Below are 25287 nucleotides of genomic sequence, written 5' to 3'. Positions count from 1 at the left end.
TCTTGAGTTCAGGCTGAGAGAAGCTACCATTACAGAAGAACAAGCCTAATGTTTAATGGCAAAATCATGTACCAATTGGTTCAACAGAGGAAGAAAAGATTGCAAATTCAAATTACAGGGCTGTTTTATGTCAGCAAGAAGGATAAATTTTACTTTCTGCTGCCTTGCTGCACTTCAAAAAAATCAGGTCTACCTATTTGCAAAGGCTGTGTGAAACTATAACTTAGTTATATTATTGCATATTTCTCTTAACAAGTGATTACTTTGTGCATCCATAGGAAGGATTGTTGCTGCATCATCGGAAAAGCAAAAATGGCATCTTATGGAGCTCATATGTTTTATACATATGTATCATCTTCCTGTGATCCCTCCTCTCAGCTGCAGACATATATAATCTTCAGTTTAGTTTCTTTTAAACTGAGTGCTACCGTTATTATCACTTATTGAAAGGAAGTTGCCTAATTTATTGAGGAAGGTTTGAGTTGTCAAAGACAAAATCACCTTTTTTTGCAGAGTGCAATTACCAGTGCAATTTGGGAACGAATCAATCGAGGTTTATTTGTCAGTTTCTGAGCAGAGTCAGATGGAGGCAAATTATGAGGGGGAATTGATTAGCTCCTAAAAGTACAACTCAATGTAATTTATTGACCGTAGTTCTTTTTTCCAACTTTGTGCCTCAGATTGTCCCTGAATGACACCTTTCCTGTGGTATTCATTTTGTCAATTCATCTTTTCCACTTGAATCCAATTTTATTATAAATCTAGCTACTCCAAAATAGATTAAATTCTTGGTTTTTCTCATTGGAAGATTAAAGAAGATTAAGAGTCAAGATGATAATAGGAAATTGAAAGTTAAAATGTGGGAAAGGGTAAAGGTCAACTTTTCAATATATGGTTGTTGAATCCATGTGAAACTATTATAATTAAACCAAATGAATGTTATCTCCATGAGGACCACAACCTTGCTGAGGTTTGGAGACTTGAGTGCCTCAACGACACAGAGGGCTAGGTTGGCTAGAGTCAGGGCTTTATGTTCTGGCTCTTGGTAGGGTCACCCATGGTAAGGAAGTCAAAGGGTAGAGGCAAGACTAAGAGTGGTCCACCAGTCCTCCAGGTTTGGGGGTTCAGCTCAGGGCTAACAACCCTGACAGGTAAGATAAAATTGTTACAGAAACAGCAATGAAGAATCCATCTACATCTGCGTGCAATGGTATTCCTGAGTCTCCACTTGGGACTTGCTTGACTGACAGTAGTGAAAACCAAGAGGAAGCTACTGACACGACAGAGGATGAACGACCTTCATAAATGCCAGCAGTGTAATAGGCAGTAAATTAATAAAAAATAAGAATTTAAAACAAAAATATCCTTAAACAGAGCAACTGCAGTTGCAAATAACCTGGACTGAAATGCAGTTAAATATTGGTCTGTGAATAATATAATAACACTTAACATGCTTTTCAGTTCCCTCTTTTCAGTTAGAGAAAGCAGCAGCATGTACAGTATACAGAAAGCAAGAATGAAACTAATCTCAATCTTATTGTCAAGTCACGTATTTGATCAATACTTTTTGGGATTATAGTGATGCTTATTCATGGTCTTTTAAAAAAAATCTGGTCCCTGAACACCTGAAGTAGTTGGGTATTGACAAACATTTAATGATCCACCTGCAGTAGGACGTTTTTGCAGCTGTCAGCTGATTGGAAAAAACGGATGGAAAAATCAACTGCATTGGTAATGACATGGCTCCCACACTGGGAAAATCTATTCCACCTGCACTCAATTTTATTTCAAGATAAAATATATAAACAGGGACAGACAATGTGTTGTGTTTACACATCAGTACCCACATTCTGATTACACTTGGTACAACAGTTAATGGTTATTTACCGCACTAGTAACTTCGAGGCATGGGCTATGAACATGAAAATGAGCATGAACTCAAATTTCAACTTGCAAGTTTTAGAATTTAAATTTACTTTTAGGAGAAATCTCAAAGTATTTTGAAATTTCAGTGAAAGTTGGATTCTATCAAAAGTCAAACCCAGATGTCACCAATTTGATTGACTCTTACTGTCTGTTATCCAACACCAGAGTGCATGGTCCATTACCCCTTGGAAAAGTCATCATCCTTTACAGCAAAACTAAAGAACTGCAGAGTGATCTTTTCAGCTAGTTTTGGTCAGTCGACTGAGTCAGGGACGAATTTCTGATTTGGCCCTGGAGGGTTTCTGTATTTGGGGATATTTCAGAAAACATTTTACACCATTTATGAGAATGAAACAGGAAACTGTGGCATAAATAAACTTTGACAGGTCAAAGAAGTAGTACTGCAGATAAAGGAATCTTTGATACATATCTAATTTTCTAGTCATTGACCATTGACTCCACAGAGAGGTAGAATAGCCAGCCAATTCACAGTTCAAAGTACAAAGTATGTATACATAATACAACCTTGAAATTTGTCTCCTTACAGGCAGCCGCAAAACAAAGAAACTCCAAAAGAACCGTCAAACACCCAAAGTGCAGAGAAAAAAAACAACCAATATGCAAACAATTTGAAGTAAGCAAATAGCATTCAGAAGTGAAGTTTTATGGAGGACTCTAAGCCTGGCATCACTGCACCGGAGCCACAGGCCACAGCCACAGACAACTCGGTCTGCTCTGAGTGCCTGTTAAAGCTGAAGTTCACACAGTAGAACAAACCCTCCACTTTGAAGTTAAACATTGATTGTAATCAATCATAGAATTTTAGAGCAAAGGGAGATAATTTAATCCATTCTATCAATACTAGTTCTTTTAAAAGAACTATCCAGTTATTTCCCTTTCTTTTCCTCTATGGCCTTGCAATCAAATATATATGTAATTCCATTTCAAAAGTTGTTATTAAACCTGCTTTCATCAACTCTTTGGCTGTGCCTTCCTGACCATAGGCTGTGTGTAAATCAAAGCTCTTTCACCACATGATAAGCTAAGCCTTCTAACTGTTGGGAGCAAGGATCCATTCTGTAATGTGTTTTGTTAAATCCAAACCAGTTCCAAGTACATGTTCCTACGGTATAAAATTGATGGTACAGTTCTGCTTTAAGAACTAAAACACGTGTACTATGCTTTACGATAGCACACATTTATATACATTGGCAAGTTGCCATTAGGTTGCCTCACATGGCAAAATGAAAGGTGCATTGATGCTCTGAGGCAAATATCAAGGGACTGTTTCCATGGTGCTGTTACATCCGTATTATAAATACCTCTTGGAAGGCCACGCAAAAGTTCATGAAGGTTAACATGGTGAATAGAATCACGGAACAGTTGTTTATGTTATTTGGGCAATCATCCAAGTCTGCATTGACAAATGATTGAGAAAAACTACAAATCCCAGCATAGTTACGATGGATCTTAGTTAATTATTTAATTATGAGTGAAATACTTTGTCAGAAATAGTGACCACGTTGCTACATCATTGCCTGAAAGTACCTATCTGGTTCCTTAATGTCCTTCAGAGAAAGAAAGATGTCATCTCCATCTATCCTGACCTCACTCCAAAATCAAAGCAACAATTTCTGCCCTCTTCAGTAGAGTCATAAGGCAATACATTGGATTTAGCTACCTCTACAAAGTATAACAAGGTTAACACTGGAAAGATCATTTGATGTCAACTTCAGCAATGGTGTTGGCAAAACCTAAAGACACTTGCAGCCCAGTTTACTCTGCAAAGTCTTTCTCACAAATATCTGGGAATTTGCTGCTCCCGTTAAGCAAACTGACAGAAGACAGTAGACAGTATTATTACACCGAGCTAACATCCAGTGGTTCTGTATCACTATCCCTGGATGCTTTCTGGTCCACTGCCAATGCAGAGTAAGAAGGAAGAAAGGCAATCAACTTGTGAGGTTAATCACAAATAGCTATAAATATTAAAAGCCAAAGAAAAACCTAAGTATATCATGTACACCTGCATTTCTTAAGGTTTGGGTTCTTAGAAAACCATGTGCATCACTGTTTTACTTTACTAGCCATTGAATCCCATGTTATAAGTTGGACATGTTTTCTTACAGGAAACTTCTCTCAACAGTAATTACTCCCATTACTTTGTTCAGTTTTCTTCTATATCTTAAAGTTATTAATAGTGATTTGTGAATTCCATAGGGGTGAATTTTTGATGTCTGAACAATTGTATTGTGGGGGGTACATTGTATTCACTCTTGAACTGTTAAACCCATCCTTAATCCTCACATACACGAAAAAATCTGCAAATGCTGGGAAAGGTAAGCAACACACAGAAAATGCTGGAGGAACTCAGCAGGCCAGGCAGCATCTATGGAAAAGAGTAAACAGTCGACGTTTCTGGCCAAGACCCTTCTTCAGGACTGGAAAGGAAGGAGAGAAGTCAGAGTAAGAACATGGTGGCATGGGAGGAAGAGGTACAAGGTGGCAGGTGATAGGTGAAACTGGAAGGGGGGAGGGGAGAAGTAAAGGGCTGGGAAGTTGCTTTCTGCAGTGGTTGCTCCCTATGCAACTCCTTTGTCCACTCGCCCCTCCCTACTGATCTCTCTCCTGGTACTTATCGTTGCAAGCGGAACAAGTGCCACACCTGTCCCTATACCTCCTCCCACACTACCATTCAGGGTTCCAAACAGTCCTTTCAGGTGAGGCGATATTTCACCTGCAAATCTTTTTGGGTCATCTACTCTATTCGGTGTTCTCAGTATGGCCTTCTGTGTAGTCAGTGAGAGCCCACGTAGATTGGTAGACCGACTCACCGAACACCTATGCTGCATCTGCCAGGATCTCCCTGTAGCCACCCATTTCAACTTCAATTCTCATTCCAACATGTCAGTCCATGGTCTCCTCTACTGTCGCGATGAGGCCGTACTCAGGTTGGAACACCTCATATTCTGTCTGGATAGCCTCCAAACTGACGCATGAATATCGATCTCTCAAACTTCCGATAATTGCCACTGACCCACACCCCTTCACCATTCCCCATTCTTGTTTCTCTCTCTCACCTTATCACCTAACATGTCCATCACCTCCCTCTGGTGCTCCTCCCCCTTCCCTTTCTGCCATGGTCTTCTTTCCTCTCCTTTCAGATTCCCCCTTTGCTAGCCCTTTATTTCTTTCACCAACTTCGCAGCTCTTTACTTTACCCCCCCTCCCAGTTTCACCAATCACCTGTCACCTTGTACTTCATCCTCCCCTCCCCCCACCTTCTTTCTGACTTCCCCCTTTTCTTTCCAGTCCTGAAGAAGGATCTCAGCTCAAAACCTTGACTGTACTCTTTTCCATAGCTGTTGCGTTACTTTGCAAGTTTGGTCTCCTTTGTTCAAATAGAATTACGGACAAGCTCAGCTTTGCTGGTATTTTGTGGGAACAAAAGAGCTTTAATGAAGTTCAAAAGTTTCTTGGTAGTTCCGACAGAATCTTGCATTGAGATTCAACATTGGCCTAACCAAACAGGCCGGAAGTGTTCCCTTCATCCTCCCACCCTACACACATACACCCAACACAAACAATTCCAAGTACATCTTGAATCATAAAGGGAGAATTATAGGATGTTAGGAAATAAAACTGGATGAAAATTTGGCAGCATCTCAAACTCAGCAAGCTGCTGGACATTGTGGGGTTTTAAGGGGTGCTAGGGACCAGGTTCAGACATATCCAGACAAATTAATCAGGATATCAGGTGCCTGGCTTTCTCACCATCCAGTAAAAATATAAATCTTTAAAATTTAGAATTGCTAGTTAAACAGTGCATTCCACTTCCTACAATAACCTACCAACTCCCATAAGTGCTTCATAAGTAATGAACTACTTTTGAGTAATGGGCAGTTACTATACCAGTGGCTGGTCTGTATGCTTTGATAGAGATTGGGAGGGAAGATGTCTGGCTAAAATTCAAACTTCCCTGGTTTACAGTTTAATTTTTAAAGCACCTTTTGTAAAAGCAAACAAGTTCCCATCTTAACATTACATCCATTAATCATAATCTACAAGATGCTTACAGTGCTATCCCAGGACATCCAGAAGGATTATGTCAAGATCAAATCTCTAGTGTAGTTTAAACTACAGTACAACTCAAAGTTGAGGGTGTTACAAACTATGATGTATATGAAGTATCTGTGGGGGATGAAATATTATACAATGCTGATGTTTTATAATGTGACCTCCCTTAAATATCTGCCTTCTGGCTATATTATATAGGAGTAAAATGGTGATTATGTGGTTACTTATCCAATTAGTAACTTGTTTTAGAATTGCATACATTTGCCAAAAAGCAAATTAAAATAATTGTGATTGAAAGTAAATTGATTATCAAAGTATATGCATGTCCCCATATACAACCCTGTGATTCGTTTTCACAATACACAATAAATCTATAATAGAATCAATGAAAGACCAAATTGGGTGTTCAACCAGTGTGCAAAAGACACAAACTGTGCAAATACAAAAAGAATGGAAGGATATAATAAGTAAGCAATAAATATTGAGAACATGAGATGAAGAGTCCTTGAAAGAGAGTACATAGGTTGTGGGAGTATTTCAATGATGAAGTGAAGTTATCCCCTTTGATTCAAGGGCCTGATTTTTGAGGGCTAATAACTGTTCTTGAATCTGGTGATGTGAGTCCTGAGGCTCCTGTACCTTGCTCGTGACAATTATTGTCATCCCTGCAATTCTGTTTTATTTGGATATACTATACTTCTAAAAAGTGAGAAGTTCTATTCTAGTCCTAAACATTGAAAATATATATGTTCCTGAAAAACATAACATTCTCAGTACACAGTTTCACAGTAAATTCACCATGAATGAAAATGCCAAGCAGAGTCTTCTAGGAGGCATTTGCTTCCATTTTTAAAATGGCTCAAAAGTTGTTAGATACATCATAAATCACAGGTCATTAACAACATAAGAGCACAAGAAATAGAGCAGGTCATTTAGACCCACTTATTTTCCCCTTCATCCTGGATGGCCCAAGTCATGTAAATAGAGATAACTTTATCGTTAAGTACGGAAAACAGGTCCTTCCTCTCAACCTCATCCATACTGGACAAGGTACCTTGCCGAGCTAGGCCTACTTACCTGTGCTTGCATCATATTCCTTTAAACCTTTCCTATACCTGCCTCAAAGCCTTTTCAACATTGTAATTTTACCTGCCTCTACAACCTCCTCTGGCAATTTATTCCATATATCAACCACATTCTGTGTGATAAACTTACTTCTCAGGTACCCTTTAAATCTTTCCTGTTTGACCTTTAACCTATGCCCTCTCAACCTTTGTCTTCCCCAATCCTGAGAAAAGAATGACAATATATCTTAACTATGCATCTCATGATTTTTATAAACCTCTATAACAGAGGTTCCCAACCTGGTTTCACAGATCCTTGGCCCATTAGTATGAGCTGGTTCATGGTATAAAAAAGGTAGGGAACCCTTGCTCTAAAAGATTGTCCATCAGCCTTCTTCACTCCATTGAAAAAGGTCCCAACCTATCTAGTCTCTCTTTATAACTTAGGTCCTTCAGCAACTTTCTTGCAAGTCTATTCTGAACCTTCCCTTGCTTGATCAAATCTTTTCTGTGGTTTGGAAACCCCACTTGAAGACTTGAGAAAGCTAGCAAAAATTAAATAAAGCATACTATATGATCACAGATGAGTGGCAAAGTCTGTTTAATTGCTCAGTATGTTATACATTTTCTCTGGATATACTAAGAATAGAATTAAAGCTAACTTGCAAAATCAAGATTCTACCATCTGGATAATCCCCTTACTGTCAAGAACAATTATTAAACTGGAAATGCTGGATTACCTTGGCAGAAAAGCCTGTGACTCTCAGACGATGCTTTAATACACAAACCAAGTTTTAAATCAATCCACCAACGTCACATTGACAGACAGAATCACACGACTGAGCATGCAATTTGTATTGGTATGCTTCGCAGACAATTATTTGACATTTCTTCTGCTTGTTCTTCATTAACACATCCTTCAGAGTTATGTGATTTTGCAAATATATCAAAAAGCTGGATTTGTACATTACTGCCTAGATTTGATACCACTTTATAATCCATATCACAAACCCTTTCATCAACTGGCAGCATTCCAGTCAAGAGCAAAAACTTTACATTTTAAATGACGTAATAACTGTTAAGAGAGAATGTTATCATGCATTCATTAATTTAGGACAAGCCACTAGAGCTTGAAATTCCTCAGGGCCAGGAGTGCTTTCAAAACACAAGTCGGCAGAATAGTTGGCCAATTTACAAAGCACCTGTACTCTGTCCACTGTGGGCATCCAAGCTCCAAATTGAATGCCATTTCAACACTCCTTCCCAAACTGACACATCTGCTCTCAGCTGTCTCCACGGCCAAGGTGAGGCCCAATGAAGCCTAAGGGAACAACACCTCATATTCCACCTGGACAGTCTATAACCAAATGGAAAATTCAGTCTTCATTCCATTTAGTTGTATACCTCACTTCTGGTATACTTCCTTGCACCTCCCCTCCGCTACATCCCCATCCAATCCTCCTCAGGTCCTCCCATTTCTGTCTCCTTTCCCACAACCTCTCCAGTTCCCCTTCACCCATTTTTATCCTCCTTTCCCCACCTGCTACCACACATTTCAACGTGTTCCACCTCATCTGATTTTATTCCATCTGCCCTTCACCTCTTGGATCTCATTAACACCTTCCTCGCTAATTCCAGCATGTAGCTTTTTTGCTTCTGTTTATCACGAAGATTAGCTTCAATCTTGCACCCTCCCTCCCTCCCTCCCTCCACACTAAACTTACCTGGACCCATCTGCCCTGAAGAACTAAAATGCAAAAGAGGCACATGAAATTTAAATCAAATGCCCGTTTCATAACTTGTTATTGGAAACACAAAAGACTGCGGATATTGGGATCGGCAGCAACAAACAATGTGCTGACAGAAAAGAATCCTGATGCAAAGTTTTGGCCCAAACCATCAATAACTACATTTCTGCTTGAACTGTTAACAGAATGGTTGTTGCAACCTTACATTTCAGGTTAATAACTCTGGTAGTGTGCAATGAGTGCTAAATCTGATCCAATTCATCTGAATTGGTTTGGTAAAAAAGATAATCTGTCATGAATGCTTGTTTGATCTATATTAGCTAAGAATCTATTTCCTTGTAAACCTATTAACTATGAACATATTGTACTACCACTGGTCTACAAAGAAGTCAGGAAACAGCTTCTGATTTTAGTCTATAAATAACCAAGGTCACCAGGCCAGGTTTCTACACAACTTTGTAACTTATCAGGAGTCAATCAGAACATTAGTACTGTATTCTTTAGAACGTAGAAGATTGAGGGGAGATTTGATAGAGGTATGCAAAATTATGAGGGGCAGAGCAAGCAGGCTCTGAGTAGGACTGCAACCAGAAGTCATGGATTAAAGGTGAGAGGTGAGAAGTTTAAGGGGAACGTGAGAGGAAACCTCTTCAGTCAAGGTCATGAGAGTGTGGAATTAGCTGCAGCTCAAATGTTGCATGCAAGCTCGATTTCAACATTTACAAGAAGTCTGGATAGGTACATAGATAGTTCAGGTATGGATGGCCATGGTCCCAGTGCAGGTCGATGGGAGAGAGTAGTTTAAATGGCTCAGCGTGGACTAGATGGGGTGAAGAGCCTGTTTCTGTGCTGTACTTCTCTATGACTATTATCTTTACATCAAATAGTAATAGGAGGGGAAAAATATTACTGATCAACCTCAACTCAAGAAACTGACATGGCCTGGTGTTTCTCTCTCCCTTCCACCCACCCTTCAAATCTACTCCTCAGCTCTTTTTCTCCAGTCCTGTAAAGGGTTTCGGCCCAAAACATTGACTGTGCTTTTTTCCCATAGATGCTGCCTGGCCTGCTGAGTTCCTCCAGCTTTTTGTGTGTGTTAAACTGATATCAAAGCTTTGCATTTGAAGTCAAACATTTGAAGCAGAAGGACAGTGTGTTAATTCAGTACCTCTTCTGAACTCAATATAAACATTTACTTTAAGGTTGCACTGTTTATATTAAACAGAATCATTATACAAAACTATGCTTTAGCAGTATCAAATTGCATGAAGAGTATAGTTGTGGTAGTGCATTAAAATTTGGAAGTGTCAATAGTTCATCGCTATCATTTTGCTTCTGCTTTTTACTTATTACTGAGAGTTTGCTCTGCCAGTTTTTTGCTTTGGTTATTTCCTAAAATGTTCTTAATCTCTCTGGCCCACAAAACAGGATCAAAGATAAATTATACGAACCCTTTTTTCCTGAAAATAACCTGTGAACATAGCCCAGTCTGATAAGAACCATTCTGCTCCAAAGAGAAATATTTTTTCCTTGGTTAAGATTGTTTGCAGGACAGAGCAAGTAGTCAGCATTTGAATTGATTTAAACCATGTTTTCCTAACCACAGATTAACCTCAAAAATAATACCACACCAAAAGTACAGTTTAGATGTATAGACTTCAGTGTCACAGCAGCATTACCATTTTAAGATAAGGTAGTAAACAAAATATTGAAGAATTTCAATGGTCAATTCTTTTTTAAAATTATACAGTAGAACGTTGCATGACAAAAATTTGCAATTTTCTTGTCTTACTGGCAGGATGATCATCTGTGAGCCTAGATTAATTAAAGCGATCATTTACCAATCAAAGGAGACACATCACAAGTTTCAACCAACTGGCACAATGGTCATCAAAAAGCTCAGCCTCCACTTAATCAAAATAGATAAAACTTTACCATGTCTAGCTCTTCTCTTGCTCTCACCTAGTTTCTTCTGTTCAATTCCCAGGCACAATGAAAAGCATTAGGTGTCAACTGTACATTTCCTTCTCTGGGAAATACTGCAAAAAGCCAAATTTTCACTTTATTCCAGAGTGGTTCAAGACACAACGGATAGCACATTGGCTTCAGCAGGGTTTGTAGGCTATTACTTCCTATAAGACGGCTCCTAACATCATAGGTTACAAGGTTGTCAGGCCAAGGGGTGGTAGTGGGGACAAGCTCCCACTACCTAAAAGTGCTCCTCACGGTATGTGCCTCAAATAACCTCTGACAACCAAGTCCAACTCCTGGCCTTCTCGTGTGGCTTAGCCTCCAAGCCTGGCGGAACTGTTTCTACTGACAGAAGGGGCGTAGGCGGGCCTGGCTCCTTAAAACCAGAGCTTCGTCAGCCTGGGAAGACAGTCCATCTAAGAGAGGGAAAACTCTGATTTCAAACCTCGGCTGTCTAGCGGCCATAACCACTCATGGGAAAGGCTTCGGGAGTAAACCCTGAGGCCAAATCCGGAGCTGGAGTCCCTAAGGCAGTCCGACGTTGCTTTTAACCTCGCTCTGGCAACTCCTGCGACTTCACCGGTGCCAAGCTGTATCAGCCCTTGTCCTTCCCTTGGGCAACACTGGTGGTGTGGAGAAGGGAGACTTGCTGCTTGGGCAACAGCCGGTCTTCCATACAACCTTGCCCAGACCTGTGCCCTGCAGATCCATGAGACCATGACATGCAGATCGCGAGACTAATGAATGCCATCCAACATCATAGTGACTGTGATGCTTCACTCTCCAATAAGTTGAACACCTTTTATGCATGCTTTGAAAGGGAGGTAAATGCTATGCCTGTGCAAATCTTTGCAGCATCTGATGACGTGATATCTAGAGGCTGATGAGAGAACATCTTTCAAGAGGGTGAACTCTTGTTAGGCATAAGATCCCGATGGTGAATACCTGTGCCAACCAAATGGCAGCAGTGTTCAAGGACATCTTTATCCTCTCAGATAGGACCTAACAAAAGGATGCAATTTTGCAGTCTCGCAGCTATATATCTGCAGGAGTTTGAGAGGTTTGCTATGTTACCAAAGTCTCCTGCAATTTTCTCCTGATGTTCTGTGGAAATCATTCTAACTGGTTGCATCACCGTCTGGTATGGAGTGAGCAAAGCACAGGATCGGAAAAAGCTGCAGAGGGTTGTAAACTCAGCCAGCTCATTCATGGGCATTAGCCTATTGGACAGCCTCAATAGACAACGCCTCAAGAAAGCAAGCATCCTTCAATGAAGGATGTTCACCATCTAGGACATGATCTCTTCTCAGTTTTGCCATCAATGTGGAAGTACAGGACCCTGAAAAGACACACACTGAATGTTTTAGGAACAGTTCTTCCACTCTGTCATCATATTTCTGAATGATCCATAAACCTATCAATAACTGCCTCACTTTTTATTTTGCTCTCTTTTTATATATTCTTATTGTAATTTATAGTACAGTCGGCCCTCCTTATCTGCGGGGGACTGGTTCCAAGACCCCCCCACCGCGGATACCAAAAATCATGGATGCTCAAGTCCCTTATTTAACCTGAAGCAGTGCAGTGGTCTTTAGGATCCAGCGGAACCCCGGACTTTATTTAACACGTCTCCGTGCGGTGGACATTAGGACCTGGCATAGCTCGGAATCCGCGGTGTTTCTGTTCAAGAAAATAATCACAATCGTGATTGAAAATAATGTGGAAGTAATAAAGCGATTGGAAGAAGGTGAAACGCCATCAGTCATCAGAAAAGTGTTAAGCTATAGTCGGTCAACGATCGGAACAATTGTAATGGAACACTTGAAAGGCCCTGCCCCGATGAAAGCTACAATTATTACTAAGCAACGCAGTGGTTTAATTATTGAAATACGTATGTTTCTTAAGTGTTTTATATGCATTGAAAGGTAAAATATGTACTATATACTAAGAAAAACACTTGACTAACTGACGCTAAATAATACTGGGTGCACTTGTTCCGACTTCAAATCCGACTTAAAGACGGACTCAGGAATGGAACTCATTCATAACCCAGGGACTGCCTGCACTTTTAAGTCATTTCTAGATTACTTATAATACCTAATACAATGTAAATGCTATGTAGATAGTTGTTATACTGTATTGTTTAGGGAATAATGACAAGAAAAAATAGTCTGTACATGCTCAAACAACGAGTGTCGGAGAGAGAACTTCCGGGTTTTCCCGATCCGCAGTTGGTTGAATCCGCGCGTGTGGAATCCGCGGATAAGGACGGCCGACTGTAATTCATATGTACTGCACTATACTGCTGTTTCAAAATGGGTGACATGATAACAGTGGAGGTGGAACATTTTTACAGTGCCAACAACCAAGTTCAATTCTGTCATTGTCTGCAAGGAGTTTGTACATTCTCCCCATGACTACGCTGGCTTCCTCTGGTTTCCTCACACATTCCAAAGACATATGGGTTAGTAGGAGTGTCATTAGGTGGCATGGGTTTGTTGGACTGGAAGGACTGAAAGTACTGAAAGTATTAACTGAATATACAAAAATACAACAACAAATTTCACAATACATGTCAGTGATAATAAACCTGATTCTGATTCTTATTCTGATAATTCTAACAAAATCATGGAAAATGTTTCATGAAAAATAACGTAACTATAGCATTAGAATGGATGGCATAATGTTTCCTGTATCTGGTGCTCCTGATGGAGCTTCCTGTACATTGGTGAGACACCAACACAAGCTGGGGGACCACTTTATCAGGTACTTTTGCTCCATCTGCAAATTCCACATGGATATGTTAGTCCATGGTCTCCTCTACTGCCATGATGAGGCCACTCGAAGGATGGAGAGGCAACACCTCATATTTCCTCCAGGTTGCCTCCGACATGATGGCATGAACATTAATATCTGTAACTTCAGAAATTTTTACCCCTTCTCTTTCCCTCCTCCACTCTAGCTCCCTCTTACCTCTTCTCTCCTCCTTACCTGCCTATCACCTCCCCCAGGTTCCCCTCCTCCTTCCTTTTCTCTCCACTCCCCTATCAGATCCTTCTTCTCCAGCCTTTTACTTTTCCCATCTATCACCTCTCAGCTTCTTATTTAATTCCCCCTACCCCAATTCGGTTTCACCCATCACCTTTCAGTTTGTACTCCTTCCCCCACACCCCAACAACTTCTATTTCTGGCCTCTTCTCCTTACTTTTTAGTTCTCAAGAAGGGTCTCAGTCCAAAACATCGACTGTTTATTCATTTCCATAGATCCTCCCTGACCTGCTGAGTTCCTCCAGCATTTTGTGTGCATTGCTTTGGATTTCCAGAATCTGCAGAATTTCTTGTGCCATAATCTCTTAGCCACATATTTTTGTCAGATCATGTTTACTAAAGACCAACTTCAGATACTCAAACTCAAAGCTAGACTCAATGCAGGAGAGTAGTGCACCATTGGCATTACTGCATTTCAATTAAACCATCATTTATATTTAATGCATTTTATTTCTATTGTGTGCTGCAAACTTACAGTAAGTGCAGGATGGGCAAGTGAGTGAGGGAGATTGAGAGGGTGAATGAGTGAGGGAGTTGGATAGTCATCTTCTGGTTTTCCCCTCAGTCTTCTTCATGGATTCCACATTGAATCACTGGAATCTCTGTTGGAATGAGATCTCTCAGATAGATTTTTTCCAATTTAATGGAGTTTTGAAGCTTCAAGTGACCAACCTTTAATGGCTACCATGTCAATATTTATAGCATACTCTAATTTTAAGAGTTTTTCAATCAACTGACCTCCTTATCATTTGTTTGAATATGTCTTGTCAGGAACCTTTGCTTGTGACAGTACTAGATAGCAGATGTACTTTGAGCACTACCAATGCCTTTCATATTCCAAATGTGCCAGCCTGCAATGAGGCCATTTTTTCCCCTTCTAAACACGGAAGACAGTCATATTTTTTATTCTTGCCCCCAACCACTGGTTCCATCACTCCTCTGGCCACAGGCCACAATGCAATGCTTTTGCCATCTCTGCATTCCATATGATGCCAAGATCTCATATCCAAACCTACAAAAAGACTTTCTAACCCATCACCCCTGCAATACTAGAATACATTGGCTGCTGGTCCATTCCTCTAATTCCAATTTTCTTGCCTCTGCTCCCCACCTCAATTTACAAATTCCTATCTTCAATTTAGACTGTCCTCCTTGCTTCAGCTCCAAAACTTTCTAAGAACTCAGCTCTTTGCAACAGACATCCTCCACCATTTTCCTCTACCACATCCTTTTGCCCAACCATTAAAGACTATGGCTTCAACCATCCAAATCTTAAATATTGCTAATTCCATCTGTAAATCTCTCAATTTCTGTTTCCTCCTGAAGTCTGTCTCCATCAGTCTTTTGGCCAGCTTTCCTAATATCTCTTTCTGAATTCAGTACCTTTGCATTAAAGCTAATATTAGTATTTTTTTGTATGAGGGGTGATTGATAAGTTCATGGCCTAAGGTAGGAGGAGTCAATTTTAGAACACCTGGCACATTTATTTTTCAACATAGTCCCATCCTACATTTACACACTTAGTCCAGCGGTCGTGGAGTATATGGATCTTGGACCTCCAGAAAGTGTCCACGGATGGGTGATTGATAAGCTCATGGCCTAAAGTAGGAGGAGATGAGTTATACAGCTCTCGTTACATGCACATGCAGGTCAACTCTGAGTGATTATGCAGAAAGTTTGAAATTAATAACTCATCTCCTTCTACCTTAGGCCACAAACTTATCAATCACCCCAATGAGTTATTAACTGATGTGTTATTGTATTTAAGACAGAAAACACCTACAGTCTGATGTTACTGGCTAATATCCTGTAGCTTTATCCCATCAGCAAAATACAAAGCTGCAATAACCCCTCACCAAAAATACCCAAATAATCAGCAAAAGTTACATTTCACTCTTCCATCTAATACAAGTTTAATTAACTTTATATATTTATGTTTAGCCTGCTCAGTTATTGGTATGTGTTAAATACTTGCTTTATCAGTAAAATCACTAGCATCAGGCATTACTGAGATGGTCTTGGGAGGCAAGCCAAATTGACATCTCTTGTTGAAATTATGCACAATCTTTGAAGCTGGCTGGGTTAATGACTGTACATCCACTGTTGTTAACGCTGCTTGTTTTTAATTAAATAATTGTCCAAACACAACTAGTGTCAGTTAGAAAAGATGCACAATTTTGTTGCATACATGTATGAATCTTTAGATTAAAAGTAAGATTCAAATGCAGACTTTTGGAGCTATTAATAATTAAATTTATTAACATTTTAATTCCTCCCAAATCATTCTCATTTGATAAAACTGCCTTGAGTTCAATAATGTCTGCCTTTTGCCAAGTTACATTTTGTGCCATTTTGGGACATGCCAAATTAAAGCAGCCTGTGCAATTTTGCACTTCAACAAATTTCCATTTTTAAAATGATTCCTTTATTAGTTTTGCTTTAAATCCATTCCACATTATGATAGGAAAGAAAGATTAATTCTTTAATTATCCTCTCAGGAATACCCTAAGTCACTTTTTACTCTCCTGGACTTTAGGCACCTGCTATGATCAATGCAATCCTCCTTTCATCTTGCCAATGACTGCTAGCCTTTAAAACACATTGCTACTATTTATAAATATTAATTAATAAGTGGCAAGATTTAAACATTGTCCATTATGAGCAGGAATGTCTATTATAAACATCCCAGTCCTGGACACAGCACATTTACTACTTTTTACAGAAATAAACAATGCAATGCTAGATGGTTGCAGTGTTTGTTCCCACCTGCAAAATCTGAGCACATGAACTTCCTGTGCTTCTGGATACAATACTACATTTAACTCATAACAATAAAAACAAAGGGACAAGCTCTTTTTTGCATTAATACCATCAGGCCTGAAGACCCACACTTAGTGTTTTAAAAACAATTTCTTCCCTTCTCCCATCAGATTTCATAACAATCCATGAACACTTGTTCGTCATTTGTCTTTTGCACAATTTACTTTTATCTTAAAGCAATTTTTATGTTTTGCACTGTACTGCAGCTGCAAAACAAAATTTCACAACATATACCAATGATAAGAAAACAGATTCTGATTCAGTTAGAGATGATGGTTAGCCAATAAGAGAACACTATTTTAATGAAATGTAAGCTCCTAAAGATTACAGAAACTTATTCAAATACATCACTTCATGAAACAACCTGGTGTTTGTTTTTAATTGTTCAAGGAATATAAAGTTCAAGAGGAGTGCTGTTTCATTTGGCTGTGTATATGGTTGAACGACAATTGAACTTGAAACAACATGTTTTTTTTCAAGAACTAGAGACATCATTGGCAACTTTAGCATCCTTATTTACCGCTGGACTGAACAGATAGCAGTGGGTCTGGAGTCACATAATGGGCAGGCTGGGTAAGGACACCAGATTTCCTTTCCCTGAAGAACACCAGTAAATCACAAGTTTTCATGACAGAATTCCTCTAACACGTAAACACAAGAGATTCTGCAGATGCTGGAAATCCATACAAAATGCTTTTGTTTCTCTAGCATTTAGTTTTAGTTTGCTCCAGGGCTCCAGCTCGTGCAATTTCTCATATCTCCAGTGGTTTCCCAGCCTTATTATTACCCAGCCTTTGCTTTTATTTTATGAGTTACAGATTGATTCCACTGGATGGCACTCCTACTAGATTTGGTCATTTGTAAGATTTTTTTTAAGCTGTAAAAATGAAATTGTCCAGTGGATTCCCCAAGGCACATTTCAGTGAATGGAAACAGGTGCATTTCCAGGGATGGTCAAATGGTGTGACTGCCCCAGCCTTGCCCCATAAGTGCATCAATTGAAAAGAGTGGGTGCAGAGTTTATTCAGTTAGGACCTGCCTTCATACGTGTCACACTGGCGAAGAGTGGAGCCGACTTTGTATTTGGCCCAGATACCAAAAGACCAGATAGCACTCACAACTGCATAGCTATTCCCCCACCCCTACCACTCATAAGCCAGTCATCTTCACTGGCAGTTCCAGCAAAAAAACGACAGGCAAAGATGTTCCTTTAATTATTTCAAGTCCATTATCAAATTGCTCCGCCACCTACCCTCAACCATTCCCCAGATTGCTGAGTCTCGGCAGAAAAATGTAACAACAAATATTGCCCTGAGACTGCAAGGATCATAAACCCTACTTACATGATGGGTTGGGCATTATCCAATTATAATCTAAAAATTAGGGATGAAGGAGTCCTCATCTGACATGATTTACCAACCGCCACGGAGATTCTAGTTCAGCGAGATTAACATATGGAAAATCATCAACAATTACACAAGTTGGACAAGAGTCAAGTCAGAACAAAGCCTTACAGTGCATGTACAGTATTTTTCTTTCCTATCTAAGAAAATGCAATGTCATTTTTTAAAAAAAAGAAAATCTGCTGGAGCAACAGACACCGTTGGAGTTTTCGAAAAACACACATGTAGATAAATACCCAAGACCAAACAGGATATACCCCAGGTGACAATGGGAAATGAGGGAAAAGATTGCTGAGGCATGGGCAATGATCTTTTGTTTTCTCCCTGGCCACAGGAGTAATACACGAGGATTGGAGGATGGCAAATGTTGCTCCTTTATTCAAGAAAGGTAATAGGGATAATCCTGGGAATTATTGACCAGAATGGAGAACGTAATGAAGAGGATTCTTAGTGACAAGATTTACAAGCATATGGAGAAGCATAATCTTGTTAGGGATAGTCAACATTGCTTTGAGAGGTGCAGAGGTGCCTGAGATTTGAGGAGGTGACAAAACTAATTAAGTAAGATGTGTGGATGTGGTGTACATGAATATTAGTAAAGTTCCCCAAGATGGACTCATCCAGAAAGTTATGAAACATGGGATCCATAGAAACTTGGCTGGAGGATTTGGAATTGATTTGCCCACAGAAGGCAGAGGATGGCAGTAGACTGAGAGTGTTTTGCCTGGAGCATAACACTTAACTAATAGTGTTCAACAGTAATCTGTTTTGAGACCCCTGCTTTTTGTGACGTTTTTACATGACTTGAATAAGGAAGTGGAATGGTGGGTTAGTAAGTTTGCAGATGTCACAAAGATTAGTGGTGTTATGGATAGTGTAGACACTTGCCATGGGTTTAATGGGATTTAGACAGGATGTAAAACTGGGCAGAGAAATAGCAGATGGATTTCAGTCCAGGAAAGTGTGAAGTGATACATTGTGGGAGATTGAATTTGAAGGCTGAGTACAAGGATTCTTAGCAGTGTGGAGGAACAGAGGGATTCTACCATCCAAGTTCTACCATCAAAGTTGATAGGGTGGTTAAGATAGTGTATGCTATGTTGGCCTTCATTAGGCAGGAGATCGAGTTCAAGAGCCAAGAGGTAATGTTGCAACTCAATAAAGCTTTGGTCAGACCACTTCTGAAGTATGGTGTTCAGTTCTGGTCGTCTCATCATAAGAATGATATAGAAGCTTTAGAGGGGGTGTGGAAGAAACTTGCCAGGATGCTACCTGGGTTAGAGAGCATACCTTATGAGGAAAAGCTGAGCGAGCTAGTGTTTTTCTCTTAGGAGTGAAAAATGATGAGAGGTAACTTGAGATAGAGTCGCAGCCAGCAGATTTTCCCGAGGTGGCAATAGCCAATATCAGAAGACATCCACTTATAAGGTAAGTGGAGGAAAGGTTAGGGGAGATATCATAGGTAGTTTTTTTCTTTACACACAGAGTGTTTAGAACACATTACCAGGGGCGGTGGTAGTGGCTGATACAATTAGGGATATTGAAGAGACACTTAAGACAAAGCACATTGATGTAAGAAAAATGGAAGGATATGGACTATGTAGGAGGAAAGGTTAGACTGATTGTGAAGCAAGTTTTTGTCAATCTATACAACATTGTGGACTGAAGGACCTGCACCATGTTGTACTGTTCTATGTTTGAAAATGCTGTCTCCAGAGACACAAAGCTCAGAAAGTTTGCATTCCTATCCTCTTATTACAACTTTGTACTCACTCAGACAACACAATGCAAGATCTTCTGAATCAAGTGCTGGAGTAGGCCATATGATCCCTTGAACCTGCTCTCCCATTCAAAATAATAATGACTTGATCTTGTACTCATTGCACTTTCCTGACTGCTCCCCAAATTCCTCAACTTCCCAATAGAGCAAAAGTCTGCCTTTCTTTGCTTTGAATATATTTCTGGATTTAAAGACCTTAAAAGCATTTGGTGCGTACCCATATCTACAATGAAACAAACTCTTGCATTTCTCCATATTCTATCAATAGCTATTCCATTCCATTATTTCTCTCAGCGCAACACATAGTGAATGCTGAGGTGCACAAGCTTTGAAGAGATATTAAAAGGCACTTTGAAAATGGAGATAATCAAATAAATACTCTCTGAGACAGGTCAAGTACAACACTTGTCCCCAGCAAAATAGTTTGAATCAAGGTCAAGTATATATCATGACTAGAAAAATCAATCAGAAGCTCTGCTGAAAGAGTGCTGAAATCTAATCCATGGACTTGGATAGGAAACAGGGCAGTTGCTTAATTTTCACACTGTACTTAAAAACTGCCTTCAAACTAATTATGGGTAACTAGATTGGATAAGAAAATGTCATAAAAGTGAGTGGAAGTGCAGTTCCTTTGAAAGTTCCCATTCACACTCAGGACTTGAGAAAAAGTGCGTGTGTGCATGATTGAGAGTGAGAAAGGAGAGAGGTGTAGGAGTAGGTAAGAGCACAAATATTTTTAATGACATCTTTAAATGAAAGAAGTATCACAGATGACATAAAACATGCTTGTGTTAAGATCAGAAGAGAATTTCTCTCAGTGGTGTTTGTTTCACTGAACCCTTTGTTTCCAACAGGCAATGAAATTTGCACTGATGAAGACTCGCAAATAGTATCATTATACACATTAATGTCAGACTGCTGAGAAGATTTAATAAACAGAGCTATGACATTCTATATCACAAAAATTGAAAGGATATTGCATTGCATATACAGCCATTCAATCAACTGGTCTTTCTAGATGCTTATATTCCACTCAAACCTCTCAATCCTTCATCTACTTCACAAAATAATCCTGCATTTCCTTCTCCTTCATGTGCTTTCTCCTTAATGCACTAAGAGTATTCATTCCACCACTTTGCTGGCAAGTTCCACATTATCACCAATTTCTGGGTAAAGAAGATACTTCTAAATACTTTGTTTGATTACTTGCTCACTATCTTACCTTGTCTATTATATATTCATTTCACAAGACGTGCATTTTGCTGGCAAGACCAGCACTTATTTTAGACCACAAGATATAGGAGCAGAATTAGGTCAATTGGCCCATCAAGTCTGCTCTGCCATTTCATCATGGCTGATCCATTTTCCTTCTCAGCCTCAGTCTCCTGTCTTATCCCCATATCCCTTCATGCTCTGCCTTGAATATACCCAGTGACTTGGCCCCCACAGCCACCTGTGGCAATGAATTCCACAGATTCACCACTCTCTGGCTAAAGAAATTCCTCATCTCCATTCAAAAGAGAGGTCCCTCTATTCTGGGGCTGTGCCCACAGGTCTTAGACTCCCCAGTTATAGAAAACTTCCTCTCCACATCCACTCTATTGAGGCCTTTCAACATTCAATGGGTTTCAGTGAGGTCACCCCTCATTCTTCTGAATTCCAATGAGTAGAGGCCCAAAGCCATCAAACACTTCTCATAGGATAAGTCTTTCCATCCCAGAATCATTTTTGTGAACTTCATTTGAACTCTCTTAGTTAAGGGCCCAAAACTGCTCACGATACTCCAAGTGAGGCCTCACCAGTGCCTTATAAAGCCTCAAAATTACATCCTTACTTTAATATTCTGGTAATTTTCTATCACTCACTTACTCTCAGTAACATGCTGGTAAAACACGACTGTGAGCTGTAGTTGCCATTCTGAGAAAAGGCACTCTCAATGTGCTTTGGGGACAGGAAGGTGCAGAAAACCAGAACTGAACCCAGCATTAAAGCAACAGTAATAAATTGATGTCAGGTTGGTGCTGGTTTGGAGAGGAAGTCAATGCCACCAGTCTCCCAAACATTCATTTATACATACGAGTTGTCCACTCCCTAGGCGTTCGTAAGCATGGGAGAATCTGCACATGCTAAAATAAAATTTTACATCATATCCCACCTATGATCTGAGCACCATACAGGTTCAGCATAGCCTTACAACTTGCAATTTCATCCACTTAGATATGAACCAGTACTTCATTTGCTCTTACCTTAACCTGTATTATTTTTTTAAAAAAGATTTTTGCAAGTATGTCTACTTAATTTCAATATAAATATAACATTAATATTATACTTATTTATTTCAGTCTGTTTGTGTTCTTCTTATGGCCTTTGGCCACAGAGTTAGTGAGCTAAAAAGAAGGAAAATCAGCTAATGTTGCCATTTTTAATTAACATCCAGTGGACTTACTTGCCTGTATACCTTAGTTGGAGAGGGATTTGGGTTTGTCTGGAAAGTACTTTCAAGGTGAATCCATATATACTCTCATCTGGGGCTATACAAGACAACTGGCTACTCGGATCACATTGAGCTGTAAAAGCTGGCTTTAAATCTATAATTTAGCCTTGCTGGGTGTATGCTCTTTGTATCCCTTATTGTTTTTTTTGAGGAGGGAGAAGAAATCATCTAACCTTTTCTGTCATTGAGGCTCATTGATGTTAAAGCAGATTTCCAGGGATAGCTATGATGCATGGTGAATCAATCTGCACATCCTTTATTTAGAGGCAGTGTCATTTTTTTTAGAAAAAGGATGCACGGCCAAACACAGTAACAAATAAAAAAGAATCTGTGTTTGGCAGGATGTACAAAATAAATAGTAGAAAAAAGAAAATAATTACATAGTGTTCATGGGCCATTCAGAAATCTGATGGTGCAGGGAAAGGAGCTGTTCCTAAATCATTCAGTCTGGGTCTTCAAGCTCCTGTATTCCTCTCTAATGGTAATAAGAAGAGGGCATGTCCTAGATGGTGCAGGTCCTTAGTGATGGAGGTTAGCTTCTTGAGGCACCAAACCTTGACAAAATCCTTGATGGTGGAAAGGACTGTACCCATGATTGAACTGGCTGAGTCTACGACCCTTTGCAGCCGCTTGTATTCTGTGCATTGGAGACTCCATATCAGGCAACCTGTCAGAAAGCTCTCCATGTATACTACGTTTGTACTTGAACAGTTTTGGGATTACCTTTGTATTTACTGAATATATATTTATATATGTTAACCATTAACAATGTAATCCCAATAATTGTGTAGCAATATTATGTTATATCCATTATTTTGATATTAATAAAAAGATTGAAAAAGAAAAGAACGCTTTCCATCTGCAGAAATTTGTAAGAGTCTTTGGTGGCATATCAAATGTCCTCAAGCTCTGTATGAAATAGAGCTATTGGTGTGCCTTCTTTGTGTTTGAAAGGCCACTACATTCTAACCTTGACTAAAAGAATATTGTAAGCTATTTTAAAAATAAAATTGTTAATTTATTGGTCCAGATTTCTGAGAAAAAGATAATATTAATATCAACCTCAACATCAACATAATGTTCTGAGCAACAGATGACAACCAGTAAAGTATCAACACCTCTGCCATGATTCATGCTCCACAATAGTGTCCTCAACCTCAACTTTACTCCCTGTACACTCGTGACCACGTGGCCAACTTCTGCTAGGACTCCATCTACAAGTTTGTAGGTGCTATCACAGTAGTCGGGTGCATCCAAAATAATGAAAGAGAGAACTTAGTGACAATCTTTCCCTCATATCAATGGTGATGATCTTTGATTTCAGAAGAGGCATGGTGCAGATGCTCCTGTCTACATCAACAGCGCTGATGTGATAGGATTAAGAGAATCAAGTTCCTAGGTGTGAACATCACCAAGACTGTCCTCGTCCAACCATGTTGATGTCACGGCCAAGAGAGCTCACCAATGCCTCTACTTCTTCAGAAGGCTAAAGAAATTTGGCGTGTCCCCGTCAATTCTTACCAATTTTTTATCAATGCACCATAGAAAACATTCTGTCTGGATACATAATGACTTGGAATGGCAACTGCTCTACACATGACCAAGAGAAACCACAGAGAGTTGTGGACACAGCTCAGCACAGCACAAGAATCAACCCTCTCCCCTCCATGTACTCTGACTAAACTTCTTGCTGCCTCCATAGAGTAGCCAGCATAATCAAAAACCCTCCTCACCCTGAACATTCTCTCTTCTGCCCTCTCCCATTGGCCAGAAAATACAAAAACCCAAAAGCATGTACTAGTGGAGTTATGAACAGCTTCTATCCCACTGTTATCAGGCTCTTGAATAGGTGTCTTGTACAAAACAATGGCCTCTTGGCCTCATGATCTATCTTGTTATGATCTTGCACTTTATAGTTTACCAGCACTGAACTTTTTAGGTGAGTTTTATATTTATTCAGCATTGTTTTTGTTTTACATTATTCTAGCTTAATGCACTGTATAATAATTTGATCACTATAAACAATATGCAAGACAAGCTTTTCACTGCATCAGGGTACATATGACAATAATAAACCAATACCAAACTTTAGTGCCCCTACCCTGCTCTTCTGTAGCTCTAACAGCAACTTTCCAAGTAAATAAATTTTAGAGCTAAAGACAATGGATTGGTTAAATGGAGTGGGGAAGGTGTCAGTTCTTTTCCGCTCCATTTGTAAAAAGTGTTATATCTGAATGATTGAGATAGTATCACAGGATAATGCAATGGGAGAAAAATAATGGCAGATTGTAACCTCAACTTACTTAATAACAGCTCTGGTTAAAAATAGTTCATGTAATGTCTCAGTGTATTTTATTCATAAAGCCTAATCATTCCACTCACTTCATAATGATAAACTCATTACAAGGTTTAAGGGAACATTACTTAGTTCTTTTCTATTATACTTATAGCATTATTGCACTTTAAGATGCAGGGAACAGAATAGGATTGGAGACTAATCATGTGCAGTAACCTCTCCCAACTTAGTGATAGCAGGATTTGAAACAGAATGAAGCTGTTACAGTTTCAGCCTTAATTGAACAGCCATTGTCTCTGCAAATGACAGTTTTATACTGCCTCAACTGGCAATCATGACTGCAAAGTTAGATTGGAAACTTATTGTTAAGCTAGGTGCACAACTATATACACACACCCACACACACACGTGTATCTGTATATATACACACATACATATATGCACACACATTTTTTAAATAGCTATACCTCACTTTTTTAATATATAGTACTTCTCTTTTTGCACAATTTTTAATCAATTCAATATACTTGAGCTGCATAAAGTATACTGAATAAGATTCATTTATTATTATTTTATTTTTTTTTGTTATATATTGCATTGAACTGCTGCTGCTAAGTTAACAAATTTTGCGTCTCATGCCAGTGATAATAAACCAGATTC

General features: G+C 39.4%; 1 protein-coding gene across 1 annotated transcript in view; it reads right to left on the bottom strand.

Annotated features, from left to right (window-relative positions):
* Positions 1 to 25287, bottom strand: part of slc24a2 (solute carrier family 24 member 2) — a 252818-nt gene that overhangs the window by 103849 nt on the left and 123682 nt on the right. Inside the window, exon 3 of the mRNA XM_059970015.1 lies at positions 3802 to 3833. Within this exon, the coding sequence (XP_059825998.1) occupies positions 3802 to 3833 (32 nt within the window). The remainder of the gene's footprint in view (positions 1 to 3801; positions 3834 to 25287) is intronic.

The sequence above is a fragment of the Hypanus sabinus genome, chromosome 5 (genome assembly GCF_030144855.1).
Source record: "Hypanus sabinus isolate sHypSab1 chromosome 5, sHypSab1.hap1, whole genome shotgun sequence".
Lineage (NCBI taxonomy): Eukaryota > Metazoa > Chordata > Chondrichthyes > Myliobatiformes > Dasyatidae > Hypanus > Hypanus sabinus.
Note: the sequence above shows the minus strand (reverse complement) of the source record. Positions and strands in the feature narration are given on the sequence as shown.